This window comes from Thalassophryne amazonica, chromosome 2 (genome assembly GCF_902500255.1).
Source record: "Thalassophryne amazonica chromosome 2, fThaAma1.1, whole genome shotgun sequence".
NCBI lineage: Eukaryota > Metazoa > Chordata > Actinopteri > Batrachoidiformes > Batrachoididae > Thalassophryne > Thalassophryne amazonica.
This window is the reverse complement of record NC_047104.1, coordinates 157,165,916-157,188,935: the sequence shown is the minus strand read 5'-3', so window position 1 is coordinate 157,188,935 and position 23,020 is coordinate 157,165,916. Positions and strand designations below refer to the sequence as shown.

Below are 23,020 nucleotides of genomic sequence, written 5' to 3'. Positions count from 1 at the left end.
CTTGGTTCTTGCTGAGGGCGAGTGCTTTTTAAATTGGCATACACTATAAAGGTGGTTGTTAGCTGGTCCCCCCCCCACTAAAAACGCAGGAACTGCTGGGATGAAGGGTTTGTAGGTGCCATCTCACTCAACAATTTTCCTGCAGATAAACACGCTACATGGACACAGGGCCTAAAGCTGTTCTTTCTCTGGGAAGTCAATTTAAATTAGGGGTGGCCAAGTTCGGTCCTTGAGATCTACCTTCCTGACACACTTAGTTGTCTCCCTGTTCCAACACACCTGAATCCAATGAAAGACTCGTTAAAACCCTGCTAATAAGTCTTTCATTGGATTCAGGTGTGTTGGAACAGGGAGACAACTAAGTGTCAGGAAGGTAGATCTTGAGGACCGAACTTGGCCACCCCTGATTTAAATGATTGCATGTTTGACAAATCAAGATAAATTACAGATCTGTGAGCAGGACCACAAAATTATACGTCCACTCAACTGTACTATTTACTAAAAGGTCCAACCATCTTCCTTTTGAAGACAGTGGACCAGAATTACTTTCCTGCTTGCAGTGGTTGGGGTTGGTTGCAATGCTTGAAGTGGTTCAGGACGAGTTGAACTTACAATTTATAGTCTGAGGTATCAATTAAGCACAAAAGGCCAATGATGTCCCCTTCAAAACGCTGGACCAGTGACACTTTACTGAAATCTGCGGATTAACATGCTCATAGTGAGACAGACAGATGGACAGGGTAATTCCTTCCCCTGAACACCATCCCAAAATGTTTGTTTGGGGGGGGTGTATCCTGAAAATAGAGGACTGACAGCATCACCTGTTAGATTACATGTGGTTACTGTTAATGTAGCAGTTAGCACTCAACAACTTAAAACGATACTGTTGTCAGCTTACAGATAAACGATGAGTTACACTGGTGCTCATAAATACGGAATGAAAGCATCCTGGTCTGTGAAGCATACACATCTTAATTCTGTGGGTGGCAACAATGTGTGTGATGAATTAAAGGCACAGTAGAGGGAGAACTCTGACCCCAGCATCCTTAGATTCTGCTACGAAAGTCAATTTGCAGACAGTTTTTTTGTTTTTGTTGCAGCCCTGAGAATAAGACTGCATTCTTGCATTCCAGCGTGCGCTAATGTGTGCTCATTTAGTTAGCTGATTAAAGCGAGTCAGCGTTGGCTAAAGAAGGACCTGTGGTTGGTGGCTTGGCAGTGATGAGAAACTCTACTGACATAGGTGGTGTGAGACGGCACTATGAGACAGAACGTGCTGGGCCCAGCCTGAGCGGGTCCACTGCCTGTGCCGTGAGTGAGGCGGACGAGCAGAGAGCGACTCACCACAGGTTGAGCATTTTCACGCAGCTACAGAGGAGAGAGGAAAGAGTGTCAAGGAGGAAAAGATTAACAACAGCAAGAACAAGATGATGGGGACTGGACTCACATGCACAAATATATGAGGCAGGAACACACACACACACACACACACACACACACACACACACACACACACACACACACACACACACACACACACACACACACACACACACACACACACACACACACACACACACAGAGAAACTGATGGGTTAAAGAGGATCACTTCCTGTATTGTGTGTCATCCTCAGGACTAATGGCTGTGACGATAATTATATGTTCAAAGAAGAAGAACCTCGACTGTCACTGTACATACATACATACAACAAAATCTGTCCTTTGCATTTAATCCATGTCAACAACAATTAGACACAATCCAACCGGGGACCAACTCCAGATGGAGAGACGCTGCCTCGGTCAGGAGCAGAGCCTAAATAAGCAGGTTTTTGGTTGTGAGAGGAAACCGGAGGAAACCCACACAGACACGGGGAGAACATGCAAACTCCACACACAAAGGGCAGGATGCCATCCCACGACCTTCTTGCTGTGAGGCACCAGTGCTAACCACTAAACCATCGTAACACCATCCTGAGAACTGTGCAGGTGGATCTGCTACAGTTTTGTGAGGTTGGATTTCTGCCTGAGAATTCCAGAATAAATGCAGATGAGGTCTGGATAAGCCACGCCCCCTCACTGTCAACACTATGAGGGACCAGTCTGCTGAAAAGTCGCTCCAACAGAAGGTGACTGACAGTCTGCATGGCTCCATAACAAAGAGTATGCGTTAAATTTAAGGAAACGCTGTTTCACACAGCTGAAAGAACACAGAGTGGGTTCAAGTCAAACATGTGCAGAATGATTCAGTCTGATGATCAGAAACTAATTTATGGACCTGACGAAAGAGTTGATCAAACACCATGGATCAATTCAGCACAGAAACCAAATATCCCCCTCAAGACTGATGCAATGCTTTCAATAACCCAACATAAAGCAAACATTTACTTGTCTGAAGAGCTGATCATCACCCTCCTGAATAGAGACATCAAGAGGACGGCTGGAATACAAACGAGCAGAGCGCGGCATGTGGGTCAGAGGTCAAAATACCAACTCCAGTCTGGCTCCACCCAACCAGCCCCATTTTAAAAAGACATCTATATCCTTATCTTTGCACCAATGTGGCTTTAAACAAGTCAGGATGGACACCAGATGGTTTCCAAATCAGTGACTACTGCAGGTGGTTCAGCTCAGATGGGAACAACGTGACGCAGGACAGCAACGCTGCAAATGCTCAAAACACAAAGGAAGGAGAGCCACTGCCCTCGTGGCCTATAGGAGAGGAAGAAACGGATGTCCAAATTTAGTTTCTGTCATTACAAGAATAACACAGAGCCTGGCGGCATGTGCCCCAACTGTCAGGGAAGAGTGCTCTTAGAGACCAACCCCCCCCAAAAAATTTAAAGCATTCTGGAGTTAATTTACCAGAAATTGTTTAAGGACACAAAGACAACAAGGCCAGGATCTCGACGTCATGGCCCCAACCTTTGGAGGGGTAATCTTGTATGGTGTTGACAGTCTGAGGACAAACTGTTAAAGAACAACAAACACAACTAGTACTCCTGGTGCTGCAAAGTAAACTGCACGTGCACATGGTTTGGGTTAAGAGAACCCACTTGAGTTCCAGGTGAGCCCTTATGCCCCGGTCACACGGCATACAACAATTCCTGAACAACGGGAAAAAAGTCACAAATTGCCAAGAAAAGGTGGACGAAAGAGCTTTTGACTTTTCTCATCACCGAACAGCCTGCGAACCAAGAACGCAAAAGGAACGAAAGAGGAACAAAACAAAACCGAAGCTAACATTGATTTCCACGCTTTAAAAGAAACACGTCTGGAGTCACTGCTGGAGCAGTGTGTGTCTTCATCCTGCTCTGCGTTCCAGGACTCAGCACTGGGAAGGTGCTCTGTGGCACCTGAGTCCTGGAGAAGCTGCAAAGAGAAGCGCGTGATCTGACCCACTGTGGAGATCCGTGCGCACGTCAGTGGATCCACCTGCTCTGGTTGCTTGTCCAGAACAACAGAGGGATCATTTCCATCATTAGAATCCTCACTGTCTGGTTCAGACTGATGACGCGCTGTGCACTCCGTCTTGCTCCAATAAAAAAAAAAAAAAAAAAACACATCAAAGCGCTTGCTCAACATTCATAAGATGCCTCATTTAAAAAAAACAAAACAAAAAAACAAACACTAACCACACACGCTAAAGACTCCACCAAAATAATACACACTCCAAACATGCCAAATACAGTGAGGAAAATAAGTATTTGAACACCCTGCGGTTTTGCAAGTTCTCCCACTTAGAAATCAAGGAGGGGTCTGAAATTTTCATCTTAGGTGCATGTTCACTGTGAGAGACATAATCTTAAAAAAAAAAAAAAATCTGGAAATCACAATGTATGATTTTTTAAAAATAATTTGTATGTTACTGCTGCAAATAAGTATTTGAACCCCTACCAACCAGCAAGAATTCTGGCTCACACAGACCTGTTAATTTTTCTTTAAGAAGCCCTCTTATTCTGCACTCTTTACCTGTATTAATTGCACCTGTTTGAACTTGTTACCTGCATAAAAGACACCTGTTCACACAATCAATCACACTCCAACCTGTCCACCATAGCCAAGACCAAAGAGCTGTCTAAGGACACCAGGGACAAAACTGTAGACCTGCACAAGGCTGGGATGGACTACAGGACAACAGGCAAGCAGTTTGGTAGAAGACAACAACTGTTATAATTATTTATTAGAAAGTGGAAGAAACACAAGATGACTGTCAATCTCCCTCGGTCTGGGATTCCATGCAAGATCTCACTTTGTGGGGTAAGGATGATTCTGAGAAAGCTCAGAACTACACAGGAGGACCTGCCCATTTGAAGTTCACCAGTGACCATGTGGATCATCCAGAGGAGGCATGGGAGAAGAAGAGGACCATCTCTAGTTCTCAAGACCAGGCACCTAAGTGGCTCTACTCTACTCTTTTCTACTCTCCTATTTTACTCTTCCTTTTTAGATATTTAGATATACCTTTATATACTAGCATAGTTCCACCTTAGAATTGGAATATGATATATAAGATATACCTTACTGAATTTTCATGTGGTCAGATGAGACCAGAATAGAGCTTTCTGGAATCAACTCCACTTACCATGTTTAGAGGATGAGAATAACCCCAAGAAAACCATCCCAACCGTGAAGCATGGGGGTGGAAACATCATACTCTGGGGGTACCTCCTTCCCTCAGTAAGAGCATTGAAGATGGGTCATGGCTGGATCTTCCAGCATGACAATGACCCCAAACACACAGCCAGGGCAACTAAGGAGGAGCTCCGTAAGAAGCATTTCAAGGTCCTGGAGTGGCCTGGCCAGTTTCCAGACCTGAACTCAATAGCAAATCTTTGGAGGGAGCTGAAACTCCAAACCTGAAAGATTTGGAGAAGATCAGTATGGAGGAGTGGACCAAAATCCCTGCTGCAGTGTGTGAAAACTTGGTCAAGAACAACAGGAAACATTTGACCTCTGTAACTGCAAACAAAGGCTACTGTACCAAATATTAACATTGATTTTCACAGGTGTTCAAATACTTATTTGCAGCAGTAACATACAAATAAATAATAATAAAAAAAAATTATACATTGTGATTTCTGGATTTTTTTGTTCTTTTTTCAGATTATGTCTCTCACAGTGGACATGCACCTAAGATGAAAATTTCAGACCCCTCCATGATTTCTAAGTGGGAGAACTTGCAAAACCGCAGGGTGTTCAAATACTTTTCCTCACTGTATTTCTCAAGTCTTTCAAATACCAAAACTCTAATCGCTGTCTGTACGCCCGAAATGTATGCGTACTCAGCGTTTTTCACATGTCATTGCATATGTAAATTTGCTCGCAGCTGCATATGTTTGCTTTTAATGTATGCGTTCTGTCATGTGTAGCCCTTGCTGCACTCCTGCCTTTGTTTTTTTTTTTTGTTGTAGAAATGCGCTCTGTTCTCAAAACAGTAAAGCAAACAGCACTCAGGTTTCCAGATGTACAGTGGGACATATTGCTTCCTTGTCAGGGCTGGAAACATCAGCTCGCAAAGTTCAGGGTCCTTCTGTGCCCCCCCCCCCCCCCCCCCAAACAGTAGAAAATATTGACATTTAAAGTCATAAGCAAACTTAAACCTTGCCCCCTCTTGTTTCAGCGCAGAGAGAGAGAGAGAGAGAGAGAGAGAGAGAGAGAGAGAGAGAGAGAGAGAGAGAGAGAGAGAGAGAGAGAGAGAGAGAGAGAGAATCTCTCTGCCTTTGTTTTTCAAAACCCTGGTGTTTCTGATCATAGATCAAAACTGTTCACACGCAAACGTCCGATGCTGCTGAAACCTTTTTCACACTTGATGCTCAAAGTCACGCTTCTGTAAACTGCCGCCTGGTTTGCACAAACCAAGGCGCACTTTGCTCTGAGAGGTCACTGCAGATGACATGAAATATTAAATCGTGACAGCCCTCAGCAGCTCTATGGCAACGAGGCTGATCGTGCTCCTGCAAACCCCCTCCCGCTACGAACAAATACACAGCCATAAAGGATCACTTCCTCCAAACCTTTGAACTGTCAGACTTAAAGGGCCAGCAGGCTCTTCTCTCTGCACGGGCTGGAGGACAGCAAGCCCTTCAGAATGCTGCAGCTCCTGACAGGACACTGGACAGATTTTTTGTGCAGAAACTCTCTCCCGGCTGGACTGAAAAGCACAGGAGCCAAAAATATCATAGGAGTGGGCAGGAGGCCTGAAAAAAAAAAACCTGCTGGTTTGCTGTGGTGGCTACTGTATCACTGTATTACTTTATTAGGCCATATATATTGATTTATAACAGAAAACTGTCAAAAGGGGGAATAAAAATAAGTGTAAAGATAATTGAATATATCATCAGAGCAGTAAATTGATCAGTCCGTGTGAATGTCGCGCATTGACTCCATGTGCGGTTATTTCCACCAGCTGCAGCTGATCCACAACGTGAATTCTGCCTTCCAGCACAGCTCTTATATAATCATCTGAATCATCTACCTGTTGCCACATGTACAGAAGGGCTGGATTGTCATTCCTACACTCATATTTAATAAAAAATTATAAGCGCACGCAGGAGGCAATTGCTGCTGCTGCCGCTGTGTTCATGTACCGTTGGAAATTACATGTTTTTTTTTTTTTGCTTCAAAATCACCAGTTGCTTGTGTCAGGAGTGTGATTTTCATTTTATTTTTGGTAAAATAATTCATTGTATCGGCACAAAAGTTTAATTCTGGTGTATATAAGGTGCCTGAGCCCAGTGAAGCTGACCCCCCACCCTGATAAAAAAAAAATAATAAAAAAAAAAAAATCCAAGCAAACAGGCAGTTTGCCCTGTAGTTTCCGATGGTACATGAACGCAGCAGCGACAGCAGCAGTGCTCACAAACTGGTGTCGCAGACTGAACAGTCCACCCCTAAAAATTGATTCACCTTTTGCATCTGCGCATGTGTCATTTCGGACCACAGCAGCTCGTCTGAGACGGAGTCTCTTCACCCAAAGCAAACAAATGGATTAAAGGTTTTATTAACCATCAGATGATAAAGGTAAAACTTCTTGAATCATTCTAAAGTCAGTTTTAGAAACGAGGCCCTTTTTAAGGTGAAACGAGGTGAAATTCCGTGGCACTTTGAAATGTCCGACATGCAATGAACGCATCAGCTAGCAGCTCGTTTAGCCGTGGCTCTGATTGCTTCTGCCACTTATTATGATGAAATAATGCTGAATTTATGTAGAAATTACTGTTTTAAAAAACCTTCAGATATCTGTCACTAAGACAGATGATGACTGGAAGCAGTTTGAAGCAGAAACGAGGTGATAATCAGTGAACCGTGTCATCAGGGGAGCCGATTTTTAGGGGGACAGTTGGGTCTATGACACCGGCTTCTGCAGTGTGTGAAAACATGTAGCTGGTTGAACGAAGTCAAACTAAACGCTAGCCTTACAAAAACTAAGCAAATGATAAGAAACCATCAAGAACGACAGCAAAACAGACGAATTGAGGTTTTCGGCAGCATTTGTTCCAATTTTTTGACAGTTTAAAAATCCTGACAAAGCGCCAGCTGCAGGAACGAAACTGTGCGAAGGTTAAACAATGCCAATGAAAAAGTCAATGAAAGTCCAGATTTCTCATTTCGTTTAGGCTTTGTTGCCTTTTGTTAAGTGCCGTGTGACCGGGCCTTTAGTTGCAAGGGCCTTTCTGTTAATGTGAGACTTAAGGATTAAGAGACAGTGAACAACTAAACTACAGGAAGGACCTGTCCCACTGTCACAGCTGAACATGGCGTGAGGAGGAGAGGAAGGGACAGACAGACACGGACAAGATGGCTGGAGGTCGGTGACACGTACTTGGCCTCGTCCACCACTTCCACCTCTGCCTGAGCTGTGATCGGCGCGTTGGAGTGAACAGCCAGCTGGTCATCTGCGTTCAGCTCCCCGTTGGTGGAGCTGACCACCTGCGGGACAGACACAAGTTACTTCAGACAAACACACAAGCATTGAACTGCAACAAACTACGGCAGCAAAGCAAAGCCCACCCGTGGGTTCTGTGTCGACTGTGTACTGACAGAACAGAATGTGCAGTAATTCTGCACTGTACAAAAAAAAGGTACACGTTATATATTCTACCAGCAGCTCACTTGGTTCAAGGCGGGATTCCTAAAAAATACACAGTGTGGAGTCACCGGGTGTGAACGTGAATAAATTACAAGAAAGACTGTCACTTACAAACGTGTTACAAGAGTTTGGCACGATTTTCAATCCTACAGACACGTCTAACGCTCCACAGTGGGAAGAGACTGTGTTTTATTTGGCGAGTGTTACTGTGCAAGCTGCACCACCTAGTACAGTAGATAAATGCATATATAAGAATGTTTCATTTTGTGATATAAGCACCAAGTTTAATACAACGGTACTTTTGCAAAAAATCCATTTGCCACTTCAGTTTTCATGATGGTGCACTTTTTTCAAGATGGCGCCTGGAAATATGTCATTTTGTCATGTATTTGCACAATCTTTGTTTATTTTAATGTTGTACCTGTTAGATACGGTACTGTGGACTCGGGGAGGGGGGATTTTAAATCAACTTCAGGCAATATTTTCATGTTTTTTAGATGGACTGTTTACGTTTTTAGTAAGTGTACACACATGCTGTATAATGTGTATGCTGTAAAACCTGAGATAGTAGTTGGGATGTAAGGGTTTAGTAGTAGAGATAGTATTTTTACCTCCAACACCAAAGATGGGCAGAGGTTATATTTTGTGTTATTTTTCATCTTATGAAAAGTCACTTCTTAAAGGACTTTGATCTTGAAATTTTTTTCCAAGATACAAATTTGTGGAATTGGAAACTAGTGTTGGACCACTGCAGTCTGCTTTTAGAAAATATCATTCCACAGAGACAGCTCTCACTAAAGTGGTGAATGATCTTCTGCTTGCAATGGTTTCGGACACCACTATGGTTCTGGTGCTGTTAGTGCTGCATTTGATACAGTGGATCATCATATTCTACCTGATAGGCTGGAAAATCATTTTGGGATTACTGGGAGTGCCCTTGCATGGTTGACATCATACTTGACCAGCCATTCTGTTTTGTACATTAAAACTACCTCTAACCTTAGTGACATGAAACTTGGGGTTCCACAGGGGTCTGTCTTAGGCACCCTGTTTTTCTCCCTTTATATAGCACCCCTTGGGCGTTTTGGGATTACCTTTCACTGCTATGCTGATAATGCTCAGTTATACATGCTAATAACTGCTGGTAATCTCATTCACATTTCAAGATTGTCTTGGCTCGTGTGTCATACATCACACTGACAAAGTGAGGAACCTTGGAGTAATTTTTGATCCTTCGTTGTCCTTTGACCTCCACATTATAAATATTACGAGGACTGCTTTCTTCCACCTGTGAAATATAGCGAGGATTCGTCCCATCCTGTCTATGGCTGATGCCGAGACCCTGATCCATGCATTTATCTCTTCTAGATTGGACTGCTGCAATGTTCTATTTTCTGGTTTACCACAGTCCAGCATTAGGGCTCTCCAATTGGTTCAAAATGCTGCAGCCAGACTTTTGACACAAAGCAGAAAGTTCGACCACATTACACCCATTTTGGCGTCTTTTCACTGGCATCCTGTCCCAGTGAGACCAGATTTTAAGGTTCTGCTACTAGTCTATAAAATTGTTCACAGACTGGCACCTCCCTACCTAGCTGACCTAATTAAACCTTATGTACCGGCCCGGGCTTTGCGCTCTCAGGGTGCAGGACTACTTTGTGTCCCTAGTGTGAATAAGAAGTCTGCGGGTCACAGAGCTTTCTCTTATGCCCCTGTTCTGTGGAATGAGCTCCCTGCGTCAATAAAACAGTCAGATTCTGTGGAGACTTTCAAGTCCAGACTTAAGACGCACTTATTTTCCCTTTCGTATGGCTAGCATACTGCTATAGTATAGTTCTGCGCTTTTTACTCTTAATTCATTTTATTAGGAAACTGAGCGTGCCACAGCCTCAACTTTACCTAAATTCATTTGGGTTTCGTATAGACATTTAATAATTTTGTACCATAATACCCTAGATTTACTCACCAATGCGTTTTATTTGTGCAAATAGGCAATTTTTTTGGTGGCCATATTGAAAACCAGCTGCTATTTTACAATTTCATGAGGCTAATGGCTTTACTGAAGAAAATAATTCTCAGAAGTATTTATACCAATTTTGGTGCTTGTCTAATCAACTGAACACTTCTTATACATATCTGCTGCTCTAACAGCTGTCAACATGACATTACAGTTTAAAATGCTAAAATACACAAATTTACAATAGTCTGAAAGTACTGAACTTATGTTAATTTGCTTTTTATATGCTCTTATATTTTTTATCATTATACATTTTTTGACTTATTTTTGTTTCTGCTGTTCACTGAACATTTCTGGGGTCGAGATAAATAAATATATATTAAGACTGTTGACACAGAGTCAGCTGGATGAAGACCCTCAGGCATATGTCTGGGTTTGGGGGTGTCTGGCTATGGTTGAAGGTGTGGGCTCTGGCAACCAACCCTCATGGACCACAGGCCATGGGGGTTGGTTGAGGGAGATGATGGCGATTGTGTGCCCCGTGGCTTTCAAGAGCCTCCTCTGGGTGTTATGGACGCTGACAAGGCTGCTCCATTGCCAGGTTTGGTGAGATTGGGTGCACTTATTCATTGGGTGGCTCGTCTATGGTCCCAATGGTCACTTCTCACTCTCCCGCCCCAGTGGAGTGGCGTACCGATCCTATCCTTGCACGTCTTCTCCCACAGAAGCGGGGATGCTGTGTACTCTGTGGTGCTCGTCACGGCTACGGGGCCGTGTCTCAGTTTGGGGTTTATAGATCACTAATGCAGCTCTTTATAATATTTCTATGATCACTGCACCATCCTGACCAACTCCTCTACTATGCGCAGCCTGTTTCTTTCCATCTCTGTTCAGTCCTCGTTGTTACAAGCAGTCCATTTCCCCATTATGGTCACTGTTCAATACCTCCCCCCCAAATCATTGGAAAGCAAAAGGGGACAGAAACTCACTGCTGCAACGCTAAAAACTGTACAACTTTTTAATGGTATGAGCCAGTTGTAACTTATACTGGAGCGGTATATATACAGATACAGTGTTTAAAAAAAGAAAGTGTTGGTTTACCTCCTGTCATTTACATTTGAAGTTGCTGAACAACCACCCAAAGTTTAGGTAAAATTAAACACTGAACAGACATCTTACAGTCTAAAAACAAGAATTTGATGTACAAGTTTTGATTTATTTTTGGTTTTCTGAAATCAACATGGTGAAAATCCCCCAAAAATATCCATACAGTACATGCAGTATTTCAATGAATGTTAGGTCGGGTTTGGGAGCATGTGCTGGCACTGGCACATCCACCACATGCCAGAACAGGGTGGACAGATGGCAACCATCCAGCCAACCAACCATTCGTTCCTACCTCTTGAAAGACATCTGTTGCAGCCAGGTGACAAATGGGGTCCCCTTGGCATTCTCCAGCTGCTGGAGCTTAAATACTTACTAATGTAAATCGGCCCCACCATATACTGTCCATGACTCCATAAGCTCTTCACAGGCATTGTTTGTTTAAGAATGCTGAGGACACAGGGGCAAGAATATCTCTGCCAAGACAGGTGAATATCTACAAGTTTGACATCTTCACCACATAGAGATACACTTTTGATGGCAGAGTTGATGAAGTTATTGAAGGCCTGGATCTTTATCCTGATCTGGGACAATTACAATCCCAGATACTACAATTCTTCAGGTAGCTTCTCAAGTGCTGCAATCAGGGTGTCCAATGATTCTGCAAAGATCATAGCATTCTCTGTGAAGTCAAGGTCAGCCAACCTTTCCTTGTCAACAAAGATGTCTAAGCTGATGTTTCCACTTCATGCAAGAACATGACAAGAGCCAGAACACGTCCCTGATGAACACAAGTCTTCAGTGGGAAAAATTCTGCGGTTCTATTCACCTGTTTTACAGCAGTCATAGCTCTTGTGAACAAGCTAGCAATGATGTCCAACAATGTCTTGGGGATCCCATAAACTGTCAAGATGGCCCAGAATGAAGCCCTGTCAAATGAATCAAACACTTTGCAGCACTGTGCTCAATGATGAGGTCGTCGGTGCAAAGTCAAACATTTCCAGTCACTGAGAGGCAAGTAACTGGAACTGAATCCTGTTAAGTACAATACTTGTAGGTGATCACCCTTTCCTTCCCACAGTGGAACAAGTCCTTTCTTACAGTCTGTAGGTTGACACGTCTCCCAAATTGAAAGATTTAACTTGTGCACACAAATTAATCAAACTGTGGGGATGAGCTATACATAGTCCACAGACAAAGCACATCAGGTCCCTCATTGTTTTGAGTATTTTCTTCTCCATGGGCCTCCGGTGTTTGTGGCTGTCCTGTGACATTATGTGTGCATTTTGGAAATCTGGACCTGCACCCCGTCACAGCTGAGATCAGGTTTGTACAGAGTGGCAAGGCTGCAGCCTGTAAAGTGACTGTAGCATTTAAATATCATATTCATAAACAGTGAGATCCAAGTTTAATTAATTTGTGTTTCAATGTTTTTCAACACCAGAAGGGGAAAATCAATGGCAACATTTCATTTGTTTCAAATGAGGTTTCAAAATACTCTGAAGTAATGTTTCAAGCGGACATCGATAATTTTCAGAACCAAAGAACAGTTTTGGTACCATGCCCACCCACATGTTCAATCTATTGCTTAATTCCAGTTTGACCTCCCATCATGTTGTAGATTTCATCCTGAATTCTCCCCTGTACTAGGCATCGTATTTCTCCCCACAGCTGTTATCTGAGCAGAGTCATGAGAACACAACATGTCAGCGTTCAGGAGGTAAACTACAGATGAATTCCAACCACAGCTATTTGTACTTTTAGATTATTTATTCAGCATCCGCTAACCATCCAACAGTGGAAAACATATTTATTGGATATGATACAGACAAAACAAAGTTGCTCTTTTCATGGATCGGATGCATTAAAGTTCACCAGATGTCACATACAGTTGTATGTAAATGTTTGGGCCCCCCTGATGATTTCCGTGATTTTCCTTTATAAATCATTGGTTGTTTGTAACAGCAATTTCAGTTAAATATATTTAACAAGCGGTGATATCTAAGAAGTGAAATTAAGTTTATAGGCTTTACAGAAACCGTGCTATAATTCTTTAAATAAAATTCAGCAGGTGCATAAATTTGGGCACCCCAACAGAAAAAAATCCATCAATATTTAGTAGATCCTCCTGTTGCAGAAATAACAGCCTCTAAATGCTTCCTATAGGTTCCAATGAGAGTCTGGATTCTGGCTGAAGGTATTTGGGACCATTCTTCTTTACAAAACATCTCAGGTTTGTTGGTTTCTGAGCATGGACAGCCTGCTTAAAATCACACCACAGATTTTCAATAATATTCATGTCTGGGGACTGAGATGGCCATTCCAGAGCATTGCACTTGTTCCTCTGCATGAATGCCTTAGTAGATTTTAAGCAGTGTTTAGTGTCGTCTTGTTGAAAGATGCAGCCCGAGTGCAACTTCAACTTTGTCACTGATTCATGAACATTGTTCTCAACAATCTGCTGATATTGACTAGAACCCATGTGACCCTCAACTTTAACAAGATTCCCAGTACCTGCACTGGCCACACAGCATGATGGAACCACCTCCAAATTTTACTGTAGGTAGCAAGTGTTTTTCTTGGAATGCTGTGTTCTTTTTCCGCCTTTTATGTCCAAATAACTCAATTTTAGTTTCATCAGTCCACAGCACCTTATTCCAAAATGAAGCTGGTTTGTCCAAATGTAATTTAGCATACCTCAAGCGACTCTGTTTGTAGCATACCTCAAGCGACTCTGTTTGTAGCATACCTCAAGCGACTCTGTTTGTAGCATACCTCAAGCGACTCTGTTTGTAGCATACCTCAAGCGACTCTGTTTGTAGCATACCTCAAGCGACTCTGTTTGTGGCATGTACGCAGATAAGGCTTCCTCTGCATTACAGCATCATACAGCATCTCTTTGTGCAAAGTGCGCTGTATAGTTGAACGATGCACAGAGACACTTTCTGCAGCAAGATCATCTTGTAGGTCTTTGGAGCAGGTCTGTGGGTTGACTGTGACTGTTCTCACCATCCTTCGCTTCAGCTTATGAGATTTTTCTTGGCCTGCCACTTCGGGCCTTAACTTGCACTGTGCCTGCGGTCTTCTATTTCCTCACTATGTTCCTCACAGTGGAAACTGACAGCTGAAATTTCAGATAGCTTTTTGCATCCTTCCCCTAAACCATGATGTTGACCAATCTTTGTTTTCAAGTCATTTGAGAGTTGTTTAGAGGCTCCCATGTTGCCACTCATTAGAAGAAATGCAAAGTGGGGAAACATTTGCAAATGGCCACCTTAAATACCCTTTCTCATGATTGGATTCACCTGCGTAAGGAAGTCAAGGGTCAATGAGCTTACCAAACCAATTTAGTGTTCCAATAATTTGTGCTAGATGTATTAAATTCAACAAGGGTGCCAAAATTTATCCACCTGCCTAAGTTTTTAAATAATTATTGCACACTTTCTGTAAATACTATAAACTTAGAGCCATGTCAGTAAGTTAGAGCAGCTTCTTAGCTCAGTGGAGTTAGATGTTACGGGCACTCCAGATGAGGTTAGTGTTGGGCCGGCTAGCGAGCCTATTAGCATCAGCTTAGAAATGCTGGCTGTGGAGGACGGCTTTCAGACTGTGGCTAGGCGGAGGAAGCCCCGTAGGGCTTGGTGCCCGGTTGTGGCACACCGATCACACTCGCCAGTGCGAACTGTGAATCGGTTCTCCCCTTGGATTTGCCAGATGTGAATTCTCTGAGTCCACAAGTGACTTCGACTCCTGTCTCCAGCCCGAAACACCGGACTTTAGTGATAGGGGATTCTATCACCCGCAAAGTCAAGTTACAGACGCCGGCTGACATTAAACGTATTCCTGGGGCCAGAGCTTCTGACATTGCATCTCATCTTAGGGTGCTGACGCTGAAGAAGGGAAGACAGATGAAGGAACATGACATGAGATATAGTCACATAGTTATTCACGTTGGCACCAATGATAGCAGGATGAAGCACTCAGAGGTCACAAAAATGGACAGAGAGGACTTGTGACCTTGCCAGAAAGATGTGTCGGCATCAATTAATAGTCTCTGGTCCCCTCCCCTCCCAGGGTACTGATGAGGCGTTTAGCAGGCTGACATCGTTAAATAGGTGGCTGGCGCAGTTTTGTAGACAGCAAGGCTTTAGCTTTATTGATAACTGGCCTTCGTTCTGGGGCCACCGTGGCTTGCTGATGCCGGACGGCCCCCACCCTACTGGGGAAAGCGCCGCCATCTTGTCTGCGAACATAGATAGAGCTCTACAGGGAGGGTAACATTAGGAATCTACAGCAGGCCACGGAGCAGGTGATTAGAGACCATGCAAGGCTTATGACAAATGTGGGTGTGGAATCCATTAGCTTAGCATGGAATTTAGTGCAGAAAATCCACTATGGTGACAGTGCAGTCTATTTGGCAGGGAGGGAATTTCAACAAGTTGAGACTGTGGCCTGCTTCCGTCGTCGTGTCCATAATAAATCATAGAGAGATATGCTTTCCAAACTTAATACCCATTATTATATTGGATGATGTTGAAACTGAGGATAGCCAGGTGATTGTTCCAGCAATAGCAAAGATTTCGTGTCTGCTACCTACAATGCGCATGGAATGTCTTAAACCTAAACCTACTTCTAGGCATCTTATATATGCTACTCTGGAACCAGCCCTAAACCCAAACAGTTCAACTGTCAACCCCACTGAGGTCCTTAGACTGGGTCTCATTAACATAAGATCACTGTCCTCAAAATCACTGTTGATCAATGATCTAATTATTGATCATCACTTAGATATGATTGGGCTATGTGAAACCTGGCTTAAACCTACAGCTGTCCTTCCCTTAAATGAGGCCTGCCCACCAGCATATACATTTAGTCACATCCCTCGTGATGCGAAGCAAGGCAGGGGTGTTGCTCTTATTTATAAATCTAGGTTTAGCTTATTAGCTGTTGGGGGTTACAAATATCACTCATTTGAGCATCTGATTCTCCGCTCCGCTCAGGATTAAAAGTATATATCTATCTATCTATCCATCTATATTACACATTGCCAAGGTCAGAAGAATAAAAATCAGCCGTATTACTTTGTCACTGTATACAGGCCTCGTGGCCCATATTCTGAATTCTTAGATGAATTTGGTGCGTTCATCTCTAACTTCTCAACTAGAGCAGATAACATTCTGATCACTGGTGACTTTAACGTTCATATAAATAAGCCTTCTGATCCCCTCTGCAAATCATTTATGGAAATTGTGGATGCATTAGGATTTTGGCAATGCATTCGGGATTCGACGCACATTAGTGGAAATACCATAGATCTGGTTCTCGCACGTGGTATTGCTGTCACGAATATTGACATCATGCCTCTTATATCAGTGGTCTCTGATCACGCACTTATTAATTTTACAGTTTTGCTGCCGTGTTTAGTGGAACAACAACCTTATGTGTCATTATGGCGATGCATCAACTCCTCAACTAAGACTGAACTCAAAGCTAGACTGCCTGATGTCTTAGCTTCACATTTGACAAATACCCAGTCAGTAGACAGACTTGTGGACAGTTTAAACTCAGTGCTCAAAACTACACTCGACATGACTGCACCACCTGTGTTAAAACCGTGCTCCCCCAAATCACAGTCACCTTGGTTCAATGATTATCTGCATGACCTCTTGCTTGCTAATAATGCGTCTTGTAGACCTTGCGTGGCATGATGCTATCTTAGACTATAAGCATGCATTATTGGCTACAAAGCGAGTTCTTGTTCGACACGGTGGCAACACTTATGCATGGACAACCACCTGTAGTTCGCTGTCCTTTTACAGCACAAGATTTCCTGGATTACTTTGGTAATAGAAGACATTAGGTTAAACATATCCCAGCATGCCTTAACCCAGCCACCACACCGTGCTATTGAGGAGAATTTGATAGTATCTCACTAGGCATGGTGACAAAACTCGTAATGTCAACAAAACTGTTTAAGGACCTGTGGCCCACTCTTGGGCCGACTGTGCTGGAAATTATTAATCTTTCTTTAACTTCTGGATCTGTTCCTAAATGTTTCAAATCTGCAGTGATTAAACCATTACTTAAGAAACCTAATCTTGACCCTAGTGTATTGACAAACTATCGGCAGATATCAAATCTATCATTTTTCTCTAAAATTCTGGAAAAAGTGGTGTCACGGCAGCTCATAGACTATCTTACTGAGAATAATCTCTTTGAGCTACTGCAGTCTGCTTTTAGAAAATATCATTCCACAGAGACCGCTCTCACTAAAGTGGTGAATGATCTTCTACTTACAATGGATTCGGACACCACTACGGTTCTGTTGCTGTTAGATCTCAGTGCTGCATTTGATACAGTGGATCATCATATTCTACTTGACAGGCTGGAAAATCATTTTGTGATTACTGGGAGTGCCCTCGCATGGCTGACGTCATACTTGACCAGTCGTTCTCGCTGTGTTTTGTACAGTAACACTACCTCTAATCTTAGTGACATGAAAGTTGGGGTTCCACAGGGGTCTGTCTTAGGCCCCCTGCTTTTCTCCCTTTATATAGCACCCCTTAGGCACATAGTGCGGCATTCTGGGATTACCTTTCACTGCTATGCAGATGATACTCAGTTATACGTGCCAATAACTGCTGGTAATCTCGTTCACATAAAATCCTTAGAAGATTGCCTTGCAGCAGTGAGAAGCTGGATGTCTAGAAACTTCCTACTTTTAAACTCTGATAAGACTGAAATGATGGTTCTTGGTCCAGTGAGACATCGGCATCAATTTGACCAGTTAACGCTCAACCTCGGCTCGTGTGTCATACATCACACTGACAAAGTGAGGAACCTTTGGATAATTTTTGATCCTTCGTTGTCCTTTGGCCTCCACATTAGAAATATTACTACTGCTTTCTTCCACCTGCGAAATATAGCGAAGATTCATCCCATCCTGTCTATGGCTGATGCTGAAACCCTGATCCATGCATTTATCTCTTCTAGATTGGACTGCTGCAATGTTCTATTTTCTGGTTTACTGCAGTCCAGCATTAGGGCTCTCCAACTGGTTCAAAATGCTGCAGCCAGACTTTTGACACGAAGCAGAAAGTTCAACCACATTACACCCATTTTGACATCCCTTCACTGGCTTCCTGTCCCAGTGAGATCAGATTTTAAGGTTCTGCTACTAACCTATAAAATTATTCATGGATTGGCACCTCCCTACCTAGCTGATGTAATTAAACCTTACGTACCGGCCCGGGTTTTACGTTCTCAGGGTGCAGGACTACTTTGTGTCCCTAAGGTGAATAAGAAGTCTGTGGGTCACAGAGCTTTCTCTTATCATGCCCCTGTTCTGTGGAATGATCTCCCTGCGTCAATAAAACAGATTCTGTGGAGATTTTCAAGTCCAGACTTAAGACGCACTTATTTCCCTTTCATATGGCTAGCATACTGGTAGTTTTGTTTTACGCTTTTTACTATTAATTCATTTATTAGTAATTGGAGCGGACTGTGGCCTCAACTTTACCTAAATTCTGGGTCTTTTAGTGACGTTTAGGGCTTGTGGCCGGCGATCACCTTAGTATTTCTGTTTTTCTTGTTGATTAATGCTGACAAATGCCTGATGCCTGATTCTGTTTATTCTCTGTTTAAGGTGCAGCTCCATCCAGAGATGGGAGTTGTATTCATGTTGGCAATCCTCCTGTCCTGTGCACCAATAGCATTTCTTGTATATTCATCTGTGAATTGTTCTGTAATTTATGTTTGTATCATGGCCCAAGCAGAGGGTCACCCCTCTGAGTCTGGTCTGCTTGAGGTTTCTTCCTCAGAGGGAGTTTTTCCTTACCACTGTTGCTCTGGGGGTTGGTAAGGTTAGACCTTATCTGTGTGAAGCGCTTTGAGGCAACTCTGTTGTGATTTGGTGCTATATAAATTAAAATAAATTGAAAATTGAAACTTCATTTCACTTCTCAAATATCAGTGTGTTTGTCTGCTATATGATATATTTACCGTATTTTCCGGACTATAAGTCGCACTTTTTTACATGTTTTAGCCGGGGGTGCGACCTATACTCCGGTGCGACTTATAAATGAAAAATATACCGGGAGGATCTCAATTAATTTACTGTAACAAAACAATTTTACGTGACAGAGTCGATCTATGTTTTAAAATGGCCACCGGAAAAGGAAATGCAATGCATCATGGGCACTGTAGTATGACGGCCATCCTATAGTTCACGCTGGTCGCGATAACCAATCAGAGAACAGAACGTTGGATGCGTATTCCTCACCTCACCCACAGCGTGTGAAGCTGACGAACACGGTGCTTGCTGTTATTCCGGCATGGCAAACAGAACAACTTCAACCCTTGGATATCAATGTGAGCAGAGTGTTTAAGTTGACGCTGAGAGCTGCGTGGGAGCATTGGGTGAGCGACGGCGGAGGATTAGCGTGTGCACTTGGAAGGAGCTGGCGTTGATGATTGTGAAAAGCGTTTGAAGCAGACGAACATGGTGTTTATTCCGGGACGGCTAACAAGACAGCTTCAACCCTTGGATATCAGTGTGAGCAGAGTTGACGCTAAGAGCTGCATGGGAGCACTGAGCGACGGCGGAGGATTAGCGTCTGCACTTGGAAGGAGCTGGATCGACACCGCTGGGTGGTCATGAGCTGCGCAGGTAGGTGCTGCATGGTTCGGCTCGCAATGTGGTTCGCAAAATACAAACATATCTGTAGGTAAAATGCAGCTCACGAGAGGGCACTCACGGCTTGTGTGACTGTTCCTGCGACTTCTGACTACCATAGAAAAATAAAAATTTTAACGTTACTGATAACATAACAAGACAACGGAGAAGGCCCGAAAAAATGCCACCAAAAAGAAAATCATACTCTGCAGATTACAAGTTGCGACTGGTGAAATATGCATCCGAAAACGGTAGCCGTCACAATATTATCATCTGAACTTTTCATGTTAACATACCTGTATGTCCATGGGACTTATAGTCCAGTGGACCTTATTTATGGTTTATTTTTCTTTATAATGGATAAAGTGGCTGGTGCGACTTATACTCCGGTGCGACTTATTTATGGTTTGTTTTTCTTTATAATGGATAAAGTGGCTGGTGCGACTTATACTCCGGTGCGACTTATAGTCCGGAAAATACGGTAACTGAAATTTCTGATCTAGACAACCAATGATTTATAAAAGAAAATCATGCAAATTATCAGGGGGCCCAAACTTTTGCATACAACTGTAGTTTGCTCTTATGACATGTTGATTTAATCTGGTGAGTTAGAAGATGTCATTTGTAGTTTTTGTGATCCTCTACAAAAGGTGGCTGGGATGCACTCACTCATCTTATCCACATTTCTGCTGTTCAAGCTCTGTGTTGTATTTTCAGTGGGTCAATGATTTAGAAACAAGATGAATGCCTCTTCAAACAGTATGGAAGATTCCAGAAGAATCCATAAACTGGTTCACAGTAACTCATTTTAAAAGCTTTTGGTTGCCAAAGCTATGTTCACTTATCTCTGGCAGAAAAACCAGCTAGAGGTCATTACAGCAGAATCCCTGTTATCTGCAGCGGCAGACTGTAGGTGACGACGTGAGACGTCGTCATGTTTATACCATCAACACAGACAGTAATTTGCATTAACATCTCAATGAAAATAATGGAACATCCGGTTTACAGTCTCTCACTTACAGCCGACATTTGAACACAGCATAAGGTATAATTAGTGGTGAATTGGTCTACTACCACTATTTAGTTTCATGATTTAGAAGCTCTTATTTCCTGACTGTTCCACATTGTTTAAGCAGGCAGTCATATTGACATCTGCAAACTGGTGACCCACTGAAAACCCGACACTGAATAACAACCTGAAATAAATTCACCTTTCAATTCTTACTTTTATTTTTCAGTTCATATATAAAAGCCACGTCCCTTGGTTAAGGACCTGCTCTAAAGTTGGCATGTTTTACCCTCAATGCCCTTCCTGATCCAACTCCAGCTGAACAAAGAAAACTGTCATGGGAAAGCTTGACCCCACAATCTTCTTGATGTGATGCATGAGAGCTAACCACTGCACACGGAAATAAAGTACAAGTTATTGTTGACTTAACACATTGTGTGATAAAATGGAAATGTGTAACTGGTGAAAACTGAGTTTGAAAGTTTTTAGCCATGCTGTATGTAAACTCACAGGCCCAACTATAAAATGTCAATCAGGGCTGCCATTTTGCAAATTTTCACCATCTGGGTTGGGCAGCCCCAGATGTCATGCAATGGTGCAGAAAATCAACATATCCCAGCAAAGGGTAAACGGGAGGGAAAGGAATATATGGCTGTAGATCTGTCTCATAAGTTTTATTTTTTATATATATATTTATATATATATATATATATATATATATATATATAAAATAAAAGTGTGTGTGTTATTTCCTGTGAACTTGTCCTTTATTTGCACAGGATTTTTAAGCAGATTCAAATTTGAAATATTCTCATTGAGATTAAATCACTCTAGGAAAAAAAAACCTAAGGATAATGCAAACTTTTCTGTTGAATGACACTGCAAAATTAATATATATAAATAGCAACTCATCTGAGAAAATGTCATTGTGAATGCCCAACCTTTGTGTTTTCACTATTATGAGATGTTCAGTTGGCATATATGTCTGTAAGGTAGAATATATAAGGACTATACTTACTCTTAAAAGTAAAAATGAAATAAAAAATATATAAAACATACTGCAACTCATTTTTTTCCTGATAATGACACTGATAATATAGAACCCATCCAAAAAAGGGGCATTTTTGACAAAAGCACACTTTACTGTGATTTCAGACGGGCTGATACTGGGGCTTTAACAGGTGTTTATGCTTAGTTTGTCTTATTTACCTGATACATCTACACAATGTGTGACATAAGGTCTAAGAGACAGATCTGACCACTCATACGGTGCATCCAGAAAGTATTCACAGCGCTTCAATTTTTTCCATTTTTTTATGTTGCAGCCTTTTTCCAAAATGGCATCAATTCATAATTCTACTCAAGAACCCATAATAACAACATGAAAAAAATGTTTTTTTTGGTTGCAAATTTATAAAAACACGTCCATAAGTATTCACAGCCTTTCCTCAATACTTTGTTGATGCACCTTTGGCAGCAATTCCAGCCTCAAGTCTTCTTGAATATGATGCCATAAGCTTGGTGCACCTATCTTTGGGTAGTTTGATTGATTCCTCTTTGCAGCACCTCTCAAATTCCATCAGGTTGGATGTGGAGCGTCGGTGCACAGATATTTTCAGATCTCTCCAGAGATGTTCAGTCAGATTCAGGTCTGGCCTCTGGCTGGGCCACTCAGGGACATTCACATAGTTGTCCTGAAGCCACTCCTTTGATATCTTGGCTGTGTGCTTTGGGTCATTGTCCTGCTGAAAGATGAACCGTCGCCCCAGTCTGAGGTCAAGAGCGCTCTGCAGCAGGTTTTCATCCAGGATTTCTCTGTACATTGCTGCATTCATCTTTCCCTCAATACTGACTAGTCTCAGTTCCTGCTGCTGAAAAACATCCCCACAGCATGATGCTGCCACCACCACGACATGCACCATTAACTGTAGGACCTTATATGTAGACAGGTGTGCGTCTTTCCAAATCAAGTCCAATCAACTGAATTTACCAACAGGTGGACTACAATTACGCTGTAGAAACATCTCAAGGATGATCAGTGGCACAGGAGGCACCTGAGCTCAATTTTGAGCTTCATGGCAAAGGCTGGAAAACTTATAGTAAAGTCTTGGCTGCTACCTTGTTTTTCCACTCGGTGTTACCACAGCACATCCAAGGTGGATCTGCATGTTGATTTGGCACAAGTAG

The 23,020-nt window shown here is 42.6% G+C and overlaps 1 protein-coding gene and 1 long non-coding RNA gene across 7 annotated transcripts in view; one reads left to right on the top strand and one right to left on the bottom strand.

Moving 5' to 3' along the window:
- csnk1g1 (casein kinase 1, gamma 1) overlaps positions 1-23,020 on the bottom strand; it is a 135,312-nt gene that overhangs the window by 6,429 nt on the left and 105,863 nt on the right. For 5 of the 6 annotated variants that reach the window (XM_034159975.1, XM_034160007.1, XM_034159991.1 and 2 more), the window contains 2 exons: positions 7,823-7,929; positions 1,345-1,368 (listed from right to left, as the gene is read on the bottom strand). In XM_034159975.1, the coding sequence (XP_034015866.1) occupies positions 1,345-1,368; positions 7,823-7,929 (131 nt within the window). The remainder of the gene's footprint in view (positions 1-1,344; positions 1,369-7,822; positions 7,930-23,020) is intronic. The other variant, XM_034159999.1, reaches the window with a different exon arrangement.
- Positions 6,305-23,018, top strand: LOC117501177. The gene is made up of 3 exons (XR_004557955.1): positions 6,305-6,315; positions 12,078-12,081; positions 22,939-23,018. It is a non-coding gene; the product is annotated as an uncharacterized LOC117501177 (long non-coding RNA).